The sequence below is a fragment of the Elgaria multicarinata genome, chromosome 13, assembly GCF_023053635.1.
Source record: "Elgaria multicarinata webbii isolate HBS135686 ecotype San Diego chromosome 13, rElgMul1.1.pri, whole genome shotgun sequence".
NCBI lineage: Eukaryota > Metazoa > Chordata > Lepidosauria > Squamata > Anguidae > Elgaria > Elgaria multicarinata.
The window spans coordinates 8,008,535-8,026,244 of record NC_086183.1 but is presented as its reverse complement, the minus strand read 5'-3'; the positions used below and the strand labels follow the sequence as shown (position 1 = coordinate 8,026,244).

At 48.5% G+C, this 17,710-nt stretch overlaps 1 protein-coding gene across 2 annotated transcripts in view; it reads left to right on the top strand.

Moving 5' to 3' along the window:
* The first annotated feature begins 1,999 nt into the window (after positions 1 to 1,999).
* The window catches only part of TFAP2E (transcription factor AP-2 epsilon), a 97,276-nt gene continuing 81,565 nt past the window's right edge, over positions 2,000 to 17,710 (top strand). Inside the window, exons 1-3 of one of the 2 annotated variants that reach the window (XM_063140815.1) lie at positions 2,000 to 2,088; positions 11,026 to 11,490; positions 15,183 to 15,234. In XM_063140815.1, the coding sequence (XP_062996885.1) occupies positions 2,041 to 2,088; positions 11,026 to 11,490; positions 15,183 to 15,234 (565 nt within the window). In that variant the 5' untranslated portion in view covers positions 2,000 to 2,040. Of the gene's footprint in view, positions 2,089 to 9,717; positions 10,114 to 11,025; positions 11,491 to 15,182; positions 15,235 to 17,710 lie in introns of those variants that run through there. The other variant, XM_063140817.1, reaches the window with a different exon arrangement.

Below are 17,710 nucleotides of genomic sequence, written 5' to 3'. Positions count from 1 at the left end.
CAGGGTGGGGAGGGGGTGGCTTCTGATATGGTTCAACTCTTTAGCCACCTCGATTTTGTCAGAAACCTGTGGAGTTTTGCCACTTCCATAGACTCAATCAATATTGTTGTATCGCCATGAAAAAACTGAATGTGTGAGAATTTAATTTCAGTTCATTTTTTATAAGAATCTACCAAAATTTGAAAAAAACAACAACCCCGAAAACCTTTATATCTGGGATGGGGAAATGAGATTTTGAATATGGGAGAAACAAAAACTGACAGATTTATCTATCCAGAGCCCAATCTTATGCATGTTTAGACGGGTGGGGGGGGGGAACCCTACATCTCCCAGCATGCCTCAGCCAGCATGGTTAGCTGGGGCATGCTGAGAATTGTAGGCCAGTATTGTTTTTTGTCTAAATCTGCCTAGGATTGCTGCTTAAACGTCTTGGTTTTAAATCCCTGTTGGTGTTGGTGCTGAATCAGAGTTGCCAGCACGGTTTTTCTGGCAGGCCCCTCATTTTAACGGCTTTATGCAGGCAGATACAGCATGCTTCTCTCCTTTATCTATGGAATTTGGCTGTTGTATATGGGTGAGAATTTTGTTTCAATTTGGCTTTGATAAGAATTTATGAAAATTTGCACATTTCTTCATGTTCGGGATGGAAAGAACTTGACATTTAAACAATTTGAATGCAGGAGAAAGCAAAACTGTCCAATTCATCCATTCCTACATATTCCCCATTCACACTGTAATGGGACAAAAAGGTGGAACGAAAAACATGTTGTTGTTGTTGTTATTATTATTTAGTATTCGTATTATTACAGAAATATCCAAACCATCTGAGGAAGTAATAAACAATATTCAGAAGTAGAAAGATTGCTAGTAATTTAGGAAGTGTGTGTGTGTGTGTGTACATTCGTTTGTTTGTTCATTCATTCTCCAATTCAACTAGGGGTCATACAGTCATGGTAGCACACTGTACACCCGGCTCCTACCCCAGTCCAGCTGCCAGAGTGCATTGCATAGCACCATTCAACTAATCCTAAAGAGGAGCAGAAATTGGATTTAATCCCACTGCCCCATTCCCTCCAATTGACGAAATAGAAAGATAGGTAGGTAATCACTATTAAAGAGTAGAAACGCAGAGCAATGCTGCAACAGACAAGCATGGCTACCTCTCTGGAAGACGCAATAGTGCCCCTGAGCATACTCAGAGTACATAGCCCTGCATATAACCACTGCCAGCTCCCACAAATTTGGAGTTTGTGGGTGGGGCTAAGAAGTTGGTAGGCGTGTCTTCCAGTCCACGTTGATTCATGGCTCCTAAAAATCAACTCAACTTTCCAAAGGAAGTTTTCCTAAGCAGTCACCGCTGGGAACCCCTCCCCTCTAAACACCCCCACACACCCAAACCCACCTTTTCAAACTGGAGGGGAGGACAGAATCCCACATCCCAAGACGTGCTCAGGCAACTCCTGCCCTCCCAGCTGCTTCACTGTCCTGGATTTTATTTCCAACTTCCAAAGGAGCAGCCAGAAAGCAGGAGGGGATGATGGGTGGGCGTCAAACCCTGGCTTAAACGACCCCCGCCGAGGAGCGACACCCCACCTCCGCCCTGGGCTTGGCTCCTTGCACGTTTTGCTCCCAGTTCGGGGTTATGGGTGTTGTCGTGTTGGTGCCTGGAATGACAACCCCCTGCAGCATTAAAAAAAAAAAGGAAGGAAGGAAGGAAGGTCTGGGAGGCCTCGCCGAGATTGCGGGCGCAGCAGCTGCTCCCTCTGGGCTCCACGCAGCAGCCTCGCTCGCTTTGAGTGCCTTTTTGCGGGAGCCACTCCGAATCGCTTGCAAGCGGCAACTGTCCTCTCTCCACTTCATCTAGCCGCACACGCGTGAATTTCACAGGAGTGGGAAGACTGGGCGGAGGAGACAGACAAACAGACAGACAGACGGACAGAGAGAGCAAACGGACGCTGCTTTTGCTTTCTCTCTCCCCCCCCCCTTTCCTCTCCCTAAACTCTCCCGGCTGCTTTGCTTGCAAAGCCTTGCGCCGGAGGGATGCATTGGAAGACGGGCCACATCAAAGAGGAGCGTTACTACCTGCAGGTAAGGACGGGAGACTCTTGGCTGCGAAGCGATCCGAGGCGCGTGGGATCGACAGGCAAGCCCTCGGCTAAGCTCAGTGGGGCTTCCTTCCGAGTAAGTGCGCCTGGGATGGTCGCAGCCCCGATCCGGGGTGCGCGGCGCGGAATCCAAGCCCAACCATTGTGGGCTTGCTCGGGAGGAAGCGCCTATGAAACCGAGCGGGGATTTACTCAATCGGGCAGCAATGGATCGGAGCTCTTGTTGCTCCCATTAACTATATCTATCTATCTTGGATGACCCTGTCAGGTGGCAAAGCCGAGGCACAACTGCTTGTGAGTAAGTCCCATTAAACTCAGTGAGTCTTACTCCCGAGTAAACATGCATGGGATTCGGCTGCAGCCTTCAGGTTATTGTCCTAAAACAATAACCAGCCCATTTTCTCGGTAGATAATAATAATAATAATAATAATAATAATAATAATAATAATAATAATGTCTTACCTGCCTGTTAGATCGCGTATGGTGACAGACTCAATTGGCAGTGGTGTGTGTGTCTGTGTGTAGTTTGTTAAGTAATTATTGCCATTAAAATAATAAAACAGTTGCTGGAAAGCATCTGAGCAGGGAAAGGGAGAACTCTCGGTTCCAAGCAATGACCTTCACCAGGCCAATTCTCTCCGCCTCAGTCTCCCATCTGCAATATGGACATAATAATATTTGCAAAGCTGTTGTGAGGGTTCCTTCGAGGGCGTCCAGCAGGCACTTTGAGCTCTATGCGAGCAACAGTTACCTAATGCAGTCGCAGGTCGTTCCGAGGGCACGATCCAACCCACGTTACACACGAGTCATAAGCAAGCGCTCTCCTCTCCCACGGAAACCAAGGGGGGTTTGGGAAAGTCTTTTGGCGTTGTTTGGGTCTGGCTTTTGATTCCGGAGGAATCCCATTAACGTCAACGTGGTGCAAGTCAGCGCTATGGCCCTCACCCTGGCGCTCTGCGAATCTTTTTAAGACCTTTTCCTTTTCCTTCCCAGCCTGGTCGCCCCCCAAAGGGACCAATTTTATGGGCTGATTTCGGACGACACGCTAATCAGCTGGGTGGCGGTGGTTAATAGGAACAGAATGGGAAACAACCCTTGATTCGCGTGTCGTCCGAACTCACCCAGTGTCTTCAGAGCGACTTGCGTTTTATGGTGATTGTTTCACGCTGCGCGTCATTAATAAGGAGAATATCGATCCTTTGCCATTGCTCTCATCACACTTAAAAGTGCTTAATTAAAACAAAAAGGCAAACCAACCCAAGAAGCATTTCCTACCCTGAAAAATGCGGTGGAAATTATAAAACGATACATTTGAATATTTTAAAATATACTATTTAGCTTGTAGCTCGCCATTCAACCGCATAGGTACAACCCTTGCTCCAGAATAAGTATTATCTCTTTATTCGCTTATCGCTCTTTGTCACCATTGCTGTGAACGATACACCCGAAGGTAAGCATTTATTTATTTTTTCATCGTCGTCTTATCCTGGTTCACTTGGAAATAAGTCCTATTGCCTTCAACGGGATTTACTCTCAGGTAAGTCCCGCATGCCCTTTGAGCCATAGATCCTTAGGCATATGCTGAAACCTCGCCCAGTGAAAGCAAGGGGATTTGCTGGCCACGTCTTGTTTTAAAAAAATAAATTAAAAATAAAATCCCATTGACTGCAACCTGTGATGAGTAAATCTTGCTTAAGAGTGAGATCTTAGTGAGAGGTCTTTAACTTTGCCAGGATCTCAGGATTGCTGTTGTTTGCTATTGATGATGATAAATGGGAAAATGCTCTCCTTTCCCCTAATGCTTTGGAAGGTCTCTCCCCCCCCCCCACAACTCTCTCCATGCACCTGCCTCTTTCTCTCCCCCCCCACGCCCAAATAAAAGGAACCAGCTGTAAGAAATGCCACGCGACCATGTCCTAAGGCTTTGCAGTGATTTATTGAAACGGTCTAGGAGATTCAAAAGCCACATCAAATGAATGAAGCACACTTTAAGGGTCTGCAGTTGCAACGGGCGAAGGCGGGGGCCGCGACGGGTCGCTCCCTGTTTGTTTATTTGTTTGTTTGCATTTATTTTGTTGTTTTTGCAGGCAGAAATAGGCCTCCACTAGGTGTGCGAGGTCCCAATCCAAGCCCAAGTGAAGCACGTGTGCAGCCCGGTCCTGTGCATGGTTATAGGAAGTCATTTTGGGGATTATGAGCCTGCGGCCCCAGAGAGATCTCTGCGGGGTGTTCGAGTATATTTGTAGCACGTTATATTATTATTATTATTATTATTATTATTATTATTATTATTATTATTATTATTATTATTATTATTATTATTATTATTTGGAGGTAAGTTCTATTGATTTCAATGGGATTTGCTTCCAAGAAAGCGCGGGCGCGATTGCAACCCTCCAAGTAATGCATGCTTACTTGGAAGTAGGCTCCATGGAACACAGTCGGACTTACTTCCGCGTAGACCTGCGCGCGCTGTCATTTGATGTCAGCGTGGGAGGAATTCAGCACGTTCTTGAACCTCTGTCATTACGAACTCGGTTCGATTTCGAAGGGGTCGAATTTGGGTGGATCGTGTCCTACTTTGCGGAACATCCGATTCTTCGGAAATACTAATGGAACGAGAAGAGAGTTTTGGATCCTTCCACACTTTCTCTGTCGTAAACGTTGCTCTCCCGGGTCCGGTTTAGGACACGCCATTTCTCTTGGAGTGGAAATGTCTACGCTTGTATCTGAAAACAATCTGTTCAGTTTGACCCTAAAATACTATTCCCCCCCGCCCCCCAACTTCTCTTCTGCAGACCATCTTTTAAAAAGTGTCGCTGCAGTATTGCTCAACACAATTATGTCTTTTGCAATCCAGCGACACTTTTAGTGCCAGAAAGAAGTCCTTGATTTCGCTCTCTTACTTTTTGAACTTGCAAATAAATGGTTGCAATAACTTTCTTTGAGACACACTGTGTTTGTGTGTTGCAATTTATTCCTAGATGCCTCGATTCCTCTTTCTTCATTCGAATTTGGGGTGTGTGTTGGAGTTGGCTACAGATCTTTGGGAATCGCTTGTGGCTGCACCCTCCCTCCAATTTTTTAAAAAGAATATTTTAGAACAGGGAGGGGTACGTACAAAGGCAATCAAAACGACCAAAGGACTGGAACAAAACGAAAAAGATGACCTAAAGCGTTGGGTGCTGTTTAGTTTAGGGGGGAGATGGAGAGAAAGTAGACGATTTACAGCACAATCCTATGCATGTCTACTCAGAAGTAAGTCCCGTTAAATTCAGGAGGCTTATTCCCAAAGGGCATAGGATTGCAGCCTTACCAGCTCCATCCTAAACATGTTTACTGAGAAGTAAGTCCCATTATATTTAAAGGGAGCATAGTCCCAGGTAAGCTTGCACACTTACCTGGGAGTACACCCCACTGAACTGAGTGGGCCTTACTTCTGAGTAAGCATGCTTAAGATTGCTCTGTATGAAGTGTGTGATAAAACACTTGCTCTCCCCCGGCCAATCCACTTGACCAGCGGTAGGTTTAGGGCTGCCTGAAGGAAGCATTTTTACTCACTTCTGGAGCCCAGCACTACCACTACTGGTGGTAGCCAGAGTTGGCCAGAAAGGATTAGACAAATTCATTGGCCTGGTTCAGACAACAACAATAATAAATACCCACAAAATGCATTGCGCATGCCATTAACCATTTTGTGGTTAAGCAGCATGGTTTAGCGTGTTGTCTGAACCAGGCCATGGAGAGGGATGCACGCAGAGGGCTGGTAGCAACGATAGCTAAATCGAGCCTGCATGTACAGGGCCACTCTACCTCTGAATATCAGCTTCTGTGGGCAGACAAGAGAACCGGTCATTCCTGCCATGTCGTCCTTGCAGGCGGCAGCCTTCCAAAAGCTGGCCACTCCTGGAACCAAGCAGAGGTGGACCGAACGGTTCTCCTCTTTCTCCTGCTCGAAGGGAGTACGGGGAGGGAAGGAGGCAGGCAGGCAGGCCTCTCTCCTAACTTCTGTGCTTCTCTCGCGCGCTGTTTCCTTGTGTCGCTGTGCGCGCACCTTAAGAGCTGGTGCTGGATCAGGACTACTTTTGTACGTCTGAACGAGTACCTGGGTGTGCGGGGACAGCTAGCAGGACGTGTACAGGGAGGGAAGAAGACATAGAAAGAGAGACGGATGAACTTTTATATGGCACTCAGCAGATCACTGCGAGTGAGATGATAAAATAACACAGATTATAGATGGGTTGATAAACAGATTTTATGCACAAGACAGCTATAACGGAGTCCTATACAGGAAAAGTGACAGATCGTAGAAAGGGGGAATTTGAAGGGCGATCCATGGATGGGATATTTTTGTGTATATCTGAGTCTGGATATATTCTTAGGTTACATCTCTCATCTAATATATGCATAGTAAAAACGTCAATTCATACACAAACATACACGTTTCTTTGTATTTGCTTATCAAATACACGTGCAGCGCGATCCTATGCACGTTTACTCAGTAAAGCTCCACTGTGTTCACTGGGGCTTACTCCCGAGTAAGTGTGCATAGGCGTGCAAATTTATCCCCCCCCATACATGTGAGAACAGGAACTCGTGCCTATGGCACCATGCATTACCGGTACAAGTGGCCTGTTAAACACTACATTGCACGTGTGGGCGTACAAAGCGTTCAGGTGTAACTGAAGCTTGATCGGTTCTGCAGAAAAATGCCTCTGGAATTAGGGATCTTGTGTGACCGTTCTCACCTGTTGTGATGCGTGTCTTGCAACTGTGAATGGTACAAAAACTTTAGCGGGAAAAATTGCTCTGCTCTTGGTTTTTATCAGAGCTTTCTCCAGGATCTAAAATGAACCTAACCCAATACACCTGAAACAGAAGGGGGGCGCCCTAGTGCTCCCCACTGTTTTGTTTTTAATTCGAATTTTTATCTTGGATTCCACCGGCCCCCCCCCCCCCCAAATCCGAGTTCAGGAACTCTTAGAAGACTTGCTGTTCCCTGGATCCGGTTCTACCAGCTATACTGGCTTCTGGGTTTTCTGAAGGCATCTGACCAAGAGATAGCAGCAATAAAGAGGAGACACGATGGTCTAACAGCATCCTTTTAATTTTTATTCTATAATTCCAGAATTTCTTCCTTCTTTGTAGTGAGAAATGTAATAGCTATTTCGGAAATTCTGATAAACAGTTCACATTTGCAAAAAGTTACAGGTTTATATTCAAATTCTTTAATCCATCCCCCCACCCCACCCCAAATTTAGGGACAAGATCCAGGCAAAATTAAGAACGCTTAAGGCTGCCATCCTGCGTGTACAGGGACTCGAGAAAAGTCCCATTGGAGGTGCATAGGTCACCAGCGCTGGGCTCCCCTTTGATTCTATGCGGGAAAATGTAAGCACGTGCTTAACTCCCACATTGAATCGATGGGACTTAAAAGGCCTCCCCTTTGCCTGGGACTTGCCCTAAGAATTTTCCTTAACTGTCAGTGCAATCCTTTACTTGTTTACTCAGAAGTAAGCCCTATTGCACTCAATGGATCTCATTTCCAGCTTCAGACTTATAAGGCATCTGTTGGGTGAATTGCTCTGCCCGCCGCTCGCAAATCTCTCCCTGCCTGGCTAGAACTAAGAGAAAGAAGCGCTGATATTAAAATTGATTTCCTAAAGAGGAGGAAGTGCGGAGAGGAAGAGGCAGGGCTTTTGGATTTAAATCATGAAGATTATATAGCAAGACGTTAAAATAAATAACAATCCAAATTTGGGCCATGGGATGTGTATGTGTGAGGTAGATTCCCCTGAAACGGACCCACTGGGATTTACTTTCGAGTAAACTTGCTGCAAGGCTACAGCCCTATGCCCACCAGCAGTGGCATCCTACGCTTAATTACTCTGATCTCAGTGGTTAGTCTGTTTCTGCGTGACTTACCACTCCCACGTCAGTTGTACACAAGCCTGAAAATACTCCCCGTGGAAAACCAGTGGCGCTTACTCCCAAGTAGAATGTGATAGGTCTGCGAGGTGAATTTATATAAAATTTGGATCGGAGTCGAAGGACTGCAAAAGGAGATATAGATACACACACACTTCCCAAAAATATTATCTCCCCAATAATTAAAAGCAACAACTTTAGAACAGAATACGGATCAAGAGCGACCGCTGGTTTGCTGCGTCTCCCGTCTGGACGTCGCATACCTTGCCGCTGTCACGTTAAAGAGGAGCCCCTTCTCTCCCCCCGGCCCCACCCCCAGGGAAAGCCGTGCAGCGAAGAACTTGTCAATTTCACCAGGAGCGGAAGGCACGTTTGGGATCCGCTTTGCGCTGGAGTTTCTCGAAGCGCGCTTGGAGAAGGGGCTTTCGCTTTCCCACCCGGCCCCCCTCTTTCTTCGATACGGAAGAAGAAACAGCCGCGGGGGGGGGGGGGCGAATTAGCACCTTGTTTGGGCTAATAAAATTAAACCTAAGAGCAACGGGAGAAGGTTGCTGGGTCTCCAATTCTACCGCCCCCCCTCCCCACTTCAACCCACACTCCGGAGCCTTGGGAGAGAATTCTGGTTCCAAGCTGCTCCCAAGTTTTTTAGATGCTTAACTTGTGCTTTTGTGGGGGTGGGGGGCAATCAAATGAGAAATAACCGAGGCCGAGACTTTCTCCCTAGGGGCTGAAAGGAAACAAAAACGCAGTGTTTTCGAATCGAAATTGACAAGAACATATACGATAATAAGATATTGTGTGTGTGTGTGTGTGTATCTATATCTATATCTCTATATGAGAGAGATGCACGAACACACACGTACACATATATCTGCCCTCTGCCTTCTGATTCAAGGAGGAAGGCCCCACTTCTACGCATCGACATTTTCAGGCCATGATTTTGATGGCGGTTTTGGGGATGATTTTGGTGGGCGAACAAGGACAGAACAGGCAAGAAGGAGACAAGGTGCTAAAGTCAGGCACCTTATTAAATATGAGGGAGGGGAACTCTAGAAAGGGGCCGGGCGGTGGGGAGGGGGTGGGGGAGAGATCGGATTAAAATCTAAGAACGCTGAGAAAAGGAAGTTTGGATTTGTGGGAAATAATTATGCCCCAGTTATTGATAGATAAGTTAGATAAAGCCATTTAAGACAAGATTAATTTCTGCTGGTGATAAGGGAGTCCTACTCATACTCACCAAGAAGATGCAAGCCGAACCTAAGTAAGCCTACTCGGGAGTAAACTCTACGGTACTCAAAGGTATTTTTTTTCAAGTAATTACGCTTGGGAAGACGACCCCCCCCCCCCACCGCCTCAATCATTTTTAGTCTAAATGACTTTCCACCACATTAAAGAATCCGACACCCCCAAGAAATGTGACCAGCAACCCTAGCAGGAGTCGTTTCCTCGAAAGTAAACCCCCAGTGTGTGCAGTGGGGTTTATTTGTGCGGCATTGGCGCGTTGGATCTTAGCCTTGGCCTCATTCAGTGAACTCAGTTGGACTTCTTTTCTGAACCACTCACGACGTTTAGGCTGTGAGGCGTTGGGAGTCTTTCTCTCTCTCTCTTTCTCTCTCTCTCCCCCCCCCCCTTTTCGTTTTGAAGTCCTCCCTGACGCAAAGTCAACCCCTCGAAACACCCAAGGCAACGGCCGGGCGCTCTGTCTCTTTAACGCGCGCTCCCGGCGCTCTGCGCGCGCTCCCGCCTCTATAACTGGAGTCCATGGAGTTGCATTGGGTTCAGAGGGAGCAGGAACTGGGAGCCAAGCGCAGGGCTTTTAAAGGGAACGATTCGAATTTCAAGAAGGAGCCACCGGCTCGGCCGCGATTGCTTGGCGACCTCCTGGAGGGGGCACCGATGGGAGCGCAGATCGCCCCGCGAGTTTAACGGATACTTTCGCCGGGGGTGGGGGGCTTTTGTTGGGATCCTCCTCCTCGACCCTCCCCACCCCCTCTCCCCGTTTGGGGGGCATTTTCCTAGAAGATTTGTACTTGTGTTTTGGCTGCCGCCCAGATGTTGGTTCACACATATTCCGCCATGGTGAGTTGGACTTTGTTTGCGTGTGGATGGGGAGTGAGGGAGTTGGCGGGGAGGCGCGCGAAGAGCCGTCTCCCTCTCCCTATAGGGCTCGTTTTAAAGGGAAAGTTAATTGAAGCAACCCAATCCCTCCAAATTAAGAGAGATTTCACCCTTTAATGTTGGCCAGATGTCTGGTCTCTCCGACGTCCCTAGCTGATGGTTTCATGTTTTCCCCCCATATGGAGGATTGGGCGCACCGAGACGGCACAGGCAATTACCAAACGGGGGTGGTGGTTGGTTGCAAGGGGAGAGCGAGGACAGGAGAGCCCAAAGCGACGCCTCCGAGGCGACTCCGGCGGTTTGCAACGAGCAAGCCCAGCCCGATGCGGCGGGGGCGGCTTTGAGCCGAGCTCTTTCTTTGTAAATAACAGCACGTTGTTGTGTCTGGGCCCGTGCGGGGGGTCCCTGTTTGGTCTCGCGGCTGGAAGCGAAGGGAGGCGGGGAGGGTAGGGTCCCAGGTCATTGCCTGGGGTGGGGGTGGGGGGAACGGTAACCGTCCAGGATCCCCGGCAGGGCGCACCAGCCGGCGCGGCTTTTCGCCCTTCGCCAGGCACCGACGGCGACTTGCTGGTTTGGTCCGGGGCGGTTTTGCTCTTCTGCCCCGCCCGACAGGGCCGAAGTTGCTGTAGGCCGCGCGGGCAGAGCCGGAGGACGCCTCACGCCGCCGTCTGTGGCGGCTTCTCCGGCGGGGCGCGGCTCGCCCTGGCGGGAAGGCGAGGGCCCGGGCCCGGCGGCGCCTCCGGCTCAGGGGTTCGGGGAGCGGCGCGCCCTTCCCCGCCGCGCGGCGTTGGTGGACGGGGAGGGAAAGCCGCCCGCTGCTGACCCTCTCCGTGTGCGTCCCCGCTCCCGCTTTCTGTCGCCCCCCCTCTCCAGGACCGCTCCGATGGGCTGAACGGGAGCTCCACCGGCGGCCGCCTCTCGCAGCTGTCCTCGCTCAACCAGGCGGCGGCGTACTCCTCGGCGCCGCCGCTCTGCCACACGCCGGCCTCGGACTTCCAGCCGCCGTACTTCCCGCCGCCTTACCCGCAGCCGCCACCGCCGCCGCTGCCCTACGCGCAGAGCCAAGACGCCGCCGGCTACCCGCACCTGGGCGACCCCTACGCCGCCATCAACCCGCTCCACCAGCACCAGCAGGGCGGCTGGCACGCGCAGCGGGCGCGCCAGGAGGAAGCGGCCGGCCTGCTCTCGCAGACGCACCGCGCGCTCGGCCTGGACCCGCGCCGGGACTACCCGGGCGTGCCGCGCCTGCTGCACGGCCTGGCTGACGGCGCGCACGCCTTGGCCGACGGGCCGCTCGGGCTGCACGCGCTGGGCCACCACAGCATCGACGACATCCAGGTACGGCGGCCGCCGCCGCCCCGCAGCTCTCCCAAGGGGACGCCTCCGCGGCGCGCTCCCGCCTCTCCAATCTGGCCCCGGCGCTCGGCGAAGGGAACTGCGGTGCGGGGGGGGGGAGGGGCAGGGAAGCGGGGTTTCTTCTCCCCCCGCCCCCCGCAACCTTGATCCTCCGGCCAGCACGTCCCCGGGTTGGGTGGGGCAGGGGGGGGCTCTGGGAAAACAGACCACCACCTGTTTGGGAGGGTGGGTTACTGGTGACTCTCAATCCCCTGCTTTAGAAGAGCTGGTTTGCTTACGCAGAAAAAAGTCCCGTTGAGTTTAATGCAGTTTAACTTCGGGTAAATACAGAATCGGTGTGCGTGTCTCGTGCCATCGATTTGCCACCCCCCCCCCCAAAAAAAAACCCCTTGGGAGAAAAAAAGGCGGAGGAAATTGGCCGGTACAAGAGAACGCAGCCTGGTTTTCCATCCTCGGCGCACTTTAAGCCCCTTTAAACTCCACGAAATCGTGGAAACGCAGCTCGCCCCGGACGCTTTTCCAAGCCGGCCCTATCCAGCGCCAAATCGACTTTCGCTCGGCCTGCCGCCGCCGCTTAAGCCGAATCCAGCCATTGTAAAACGGCGGAGGATCGTCAAACGCGAGTTTGGGTTGTGTTAATTTTAAACCTCGTTTGGGGACAAATGTTCCCTTCTCTCACCCTGCCCGCCCTAGATCGCACTATATTTCTTCCACCGCCTCTCCAAATTACTTTCTCTATAAATTAACACATTTAATATATATTTGAATCTCCCAACACTTCTTCAACTTTCGAGGGGAGGCAGACTTCGTTTTTATCTGAGCCAATTCCAACAGTATATGTACATATATAATTTCCTGACCCAATCCAATTTTTAAATTTGATTTTTTAAAAAAACGAAGTAAGGTGGGCAAAGGTTTTTAAACATTTTTGGGGAGCTTGGGGGGAGGGGGAACGGACAACGACAAGCGTAAAAGAAAATGAAAATAAGCAAAGATGACAAAGATGGCTGCGTTAGGACTAACGCTCCCTTTCTGTTCACACTGACCGGGGAACACCTTCTATTAAAAACCGTTTTGGAGGGCTGGCTTCCGAGTAGACCTAGCTAGGAATCCGGTGTAAGGCTGGCCAAAGCGCTCGCCATTCCTGGCGAATTGGTTTTGCGTCTTTGAAGCAAATCCCGGGCCCTTTCTACACCTAAGGATTATTCCAGGAAAATGGAGGGATCCCCCCCCCCTGCCTGCTCCCGGGATCCCCTGTGTGTCATTTGGATGCACGGGAACGATCCCGAGATATAGGGCTGTGAGTTCGATTCTTCCCTGCCGGGCGAGGCCGACGCCTCGCAGCTGTATTATTTCAAATAAATCATCTCTCCCCCCCAAGTCATTTTCACTGCCCCCCCCCCAAGCCACCCCGGCGATCCTTCTCCGCCTTCCTCTTCTCGTATCGTTGAGCCCTCAAAAGAATCGAGGAGAATCCGATGCCGGGAGTAAAAATGGCCTCGAACCGGCTTCAAACCGATGCGGGCGCCCCGGGAATGGAAAAGGCCGGGCAGAGCGGCTTAGAAAGCGGAGCGCGTCGTCCGGCGCTTGGTCCTGCTCGGTGCCTGCTCCCACCTTCGTGGAACGGATAATTCAATTCTTTTCCAACTGCGTTTTGCTGTCTCAACCTTGACCCAGTTTTCTCCCAAGGAAATCGGCTCCACTGATTTTATTGGGAGTTTACTCCCTCGAGCAAGTGCGGAGCTTTTCGGTGGAGAGTCGTTTCTTCATTCCCAACGACCCAGTTTTTAAATCCCGTTGATTTCGGTGGGAGGCTTAAATTTAGGATGTGTTTTCTTTCTTTTTTCGGTTCTGTCCTGTTGAATTCAATACGATTTTAAAACGCTGAACTTTGGCTGGATCGTGCCCCTTCCCAAATTAGATCTCCCCCTGCTTTCTTTTCATTCTTTAGGCTTCAATCCGGTACTCATTTACCTGGGAGTAAGTCCCATTGGACTCAACAAGGCTTACTTCTGAGTCGAGGTGTTTAGGGTTGCACCATTAAGGCTGCAATCTAGCTAGGGGAAAGTCGCACTGAACTTGCTTGCACTTACTTCTGAGTAGTCATGTGCTGGATGTACTGTGACTGTGTGGAGGCTTGTGAGGATTTTGCTGCTACAATCCCCCCGTCTTTTTAAATATATTAGTAATATATATAACTAATATGTTATATATTATATTAGTGAAAATAGACTCTAAAGCGTGAATACGTTTTTTTTTAAATTTTGAATGATCTTTCCCTATTTATTTGATCATTTTATTCAATTTCTCTCTTTCTCTCCATCCTCTTGAATTTCTGAATTTGGGCTACTGTTTCAGCTTCTCAAAGTCGGCAGGAAACTTTGCCCTCTTCAAAACTCTTAACCCAATGCTGGTAGATGTATAGCTTGCAAAGTATTTGCTATTGTTCCTGGGTAGTTAAACTTTCTCTGCCAGGAACTAGTTGGAACAACTTGTCCGAAACTAAAAATAGTAACATGAAATTGTGGGGTATTTTTTGTTTTGTTTTGTTAATAAGAACAATTTTAAAAGTCTTTTACTTTAAAATAAACAAACAAAACCCACAATTGGTCCTTTCAAACAACAAAAACAAACTCCAGTTGCTCTCTGAGTTTTGAAAATACTCGGGAAATGCGAGAAACTCAGAAATGCTAGCTGGAAAAGGAGTGTGTATGTAGGAGGACAACCCTTGTTTTGATTTTTGTTTTCCTCTGAAACGTAGCCTTCCTGACCCAACCAAAAATCCAATACTCTTACAGTGCAATCCTGTGCATGTCTACTCAGATGTAAACTGCATTGTGTTCAGTGGAATTTACTCTTAGGTAAAGTGTGTTTAACAGTACAGCTTTACTGTCCAGGCCTATCAACATTTACTTGGAAGTAAGGCACGCTTGATTCAATGGGGCTTACTCCTAAACATGGATTACAAACTCAAGTCCCAGTGGTTTCAATGGTAGCTAAACTCATGCATAAATCTCTCCTAATGGGAGCTCAATGGGCCTTAAAACTGCTTGCCTTTAGCTGAATTGTGCCACATATCTTTAAAGAACAATTTTGGGCCCTCTTGAGGTTTATTTCCCTCCAGAAACGTCATTTTCCTGTTGTTTTTTGGGGTTTTTTTTTTTTTTAAAAAAAGAGCCAAGATTATTGCTTGTGTACTTTTCTTCTTTACAAAATTTGAAATAGTCTTTAAAACAAACAAACAAACAAACACCAAGTGCTCCAAGACAACATTTTAATACTGTTTGAGAAATGGGACATGTTAAAGAGGTGATTTTCTCTTCTTTTTAGATCTTTTAAGAATTTCTCTGAATTTCTCTGTGGAAGCCACATACTTTATAAATTTGTGGGTCCTTTTTTTTTAATGGAAAAAAAAACCTTCTCTCTCCCTCTTGTCAAACCCCACTTTGCTTTCATTTAAACTCTATTATTATTATTATTATTATTATTATTATTATTATTATTATTATTATTAATCTGATGGCAATAATAATAAATAGTGTGCACATCACTCTGAGAGTTTTGGCTATTATTATTATTGTGTTAAACACTCTTCAATATATAATTTCGATCATCCTTACAACAGAACGGGCATGGCAGGTCAGTTTAATCATCTTTGTCCCTTGCTCCTTCAGGCAGTGGATGAAACTGGCATGAATCTCTTGGACCAGTCTGTGATCAAGAAAGGTAAGAGAGAACCCATCTCATTTTGGTGATGGATTTATAGTTTGGGGTGGGAGGTGAGGAGCTTGAAAGTGGGACCAGCCTTCCAACTGTAATCGGGTGTTTTGGCATCGAAAATGTTTTGTGTTCTAATGCAAGAAAAACTAAGCTATTGAGTCCATCCCCTCCGCCTCTGGCCTCTTTCTCCTGCTTTCCTCCACCTCTGCCCATCTGTCTGCCACTATTTCCAGATCTGGGTTTTGATTAAAGCACTGCTTTTGCCAAGCGCTATGGGGCGGGGATCCCCCAGCTCCTCCCTCTGACAAAAGTAATTTCTTAGGGGAAGGTTGACCTGCAATCCATCAAATACACCCTTTCATCTCTCTCTCTCTCTCTCTCTCTCCATAATATGTAGCACACTAATAATGTGAGAATTTGGAAGGGAGGGAGAGAGAAAAGCAGCTGCACGTGTGTAATCTCACCCTTGGCTCCCCTCCCTTGCGCCTACAATTGCACCGTGTAGATGCCAGCTTAGGCGCTCACAATGGGGGTGCCAGCTCTTGGATTTGGGGGTGCTCCAGAGGGGATCAGAACCTGAGAGGTATCGATTTACCCCTCTCTGCTGTAGTGTGGGAGATAAGGGCTTTCGGGTGACAGTTTTAAAGGCTTGCGGGGTGTGTGTGTGTGTGTGTGTGTGTGTGTGTGTGTGTGTTTCCCCCCTCAAGGCATTTTTGGCTTGTCTGTTGTTTTCCCTTTAATGTACTGCTCCCCCCCTCCCGTCACATCTAAATGCGCCCCAGTTCGTGCAGGAGCAAAGCAATTTGGGAGAGGGAGCGAAGCAGGGCGGAGGGAGCAAATCTCTTCAGTCATCCCGGCTCATCTGTGCAGGGTTTTCCTAACCTTTATCTGAATGGCCGTCTCTGATGAATTAAAAGGAAGATAAGATTCACCAAACAACCCTTCAGTCCGGCCGTGCAAAGGCCTGTTTAGCTCCAAATCATAGAATTCGCTGTAGGCTTAAAGTGATTTCTGAGAGCTGCGGATGTGTAAAATGAGTTAGTAGCTGTGTGTGTGTGAAAGAGGGAGAGAGCGGAAGGGAGAAAACTACTGCCTTCTGTACAGCACCTTGCAGGCATGGTCAAAAATCATTGTCCAAATGCATGCCGCTCAGTGTCGCAGTTCACAAGATGAAACAACCCACCATTTGTTAACTGGGGTTGAGCATGCAGGCTCCTTACCACTCAACCATTTCCGGTGCAGGTGCGCTAAACGATCCGGGGATGCCCTATCCCTGAGTTGTTCTCTGTGATATGCAAATTCAGAACTCTGGTTTCTTAGGGGAGGAACAACCCAGAATTGTAACCCAAGAACAAACCATGGGTTCTAAGTCTAGCTTCTTTCTCCCTCAACTACTCAGATTTCCAGGTTCACACGTCACAGAGAACAGCCCAGGGATGGAGTGTCTCTGGGATGTTTAGCGCACTGGAAGCCATCGAGCAGTGAGGAGCCAGCATGCTCAGTCCCATGTGTTCCCAAGCAACCCATGGGTTGTTTAATCATGCCAACCAGGTCAGCATCAAGTGCAGTCTTTTCAACCGTTTCAGATTTGGGAGCCGCCTTTAGGTGAAGCATGCATTTGGGGGCTTATGTCATAATCTCTTACCTTATATGCGCCTGGTGGTAATTGCTGCTGTTGCAATCCACCTCTGGTCAGTCTATGATTCAGTGGGCCCCTGACCCACCTGCTGAAGTTAGATAAATTTCAAGCCTTCCCCAAGTTGGTGCCTTCCAGATGTGTTGGACTGCAAATCCTCCCAATCAGCATGGCAGATAATTGGACTACCATTCCTATAATGTCCAACAACATCTGGAAGGCACCAGGTTGCCTATCCTCTATCTCAGCCTTCCCTAACCTGGAGCCCTCCAGATGTGTTGGATTACAACTCCCGCCATTCCCTTGTTGGCTGGGAATGATGGGATTTGTAGTCCAACACATCTGGAGGGCACCAGGCTAGAGAAGGCTGCTCTAGCTGGATCAAGTTTTGTGATTCCATGGAACCAGGATTGGACTCTTGATTATTTTTAGCTTTCCCTGGGAGCAAACCCCACCGAACAACAGTGGGAACTTTCTGAGTAGACATGCATAAAGTTAGGTTGCCCAAAGGACAAAAGAAAAGGGGGAAGAGAGAGAGGCAAAGATGGAATATTTTCAGCTGTGGTGTTTGTTCTGTGGTGGTGGGGATTTGGAAGTTCTCTTCTCTTGACTAGAAAGCTCACAATGAAAACCAATGAGCTTTTCATTTCTCAAATGTCCTGAGATAAGCACCAACTGTTCTCCACCTATTAATTTCTAGCAAATGGGCAGGGAGCCAGAACGCAGCATCCCTGTGTCATGGAGGCCGGAATGTTTAATATTCCATGAAAGACTGGTGATGCCTGCTGTTTCTAGGGTGCTGGAACAGTGGGGGTTAGGGAGGGGAAATGCAGGGGGGGGGGGGAG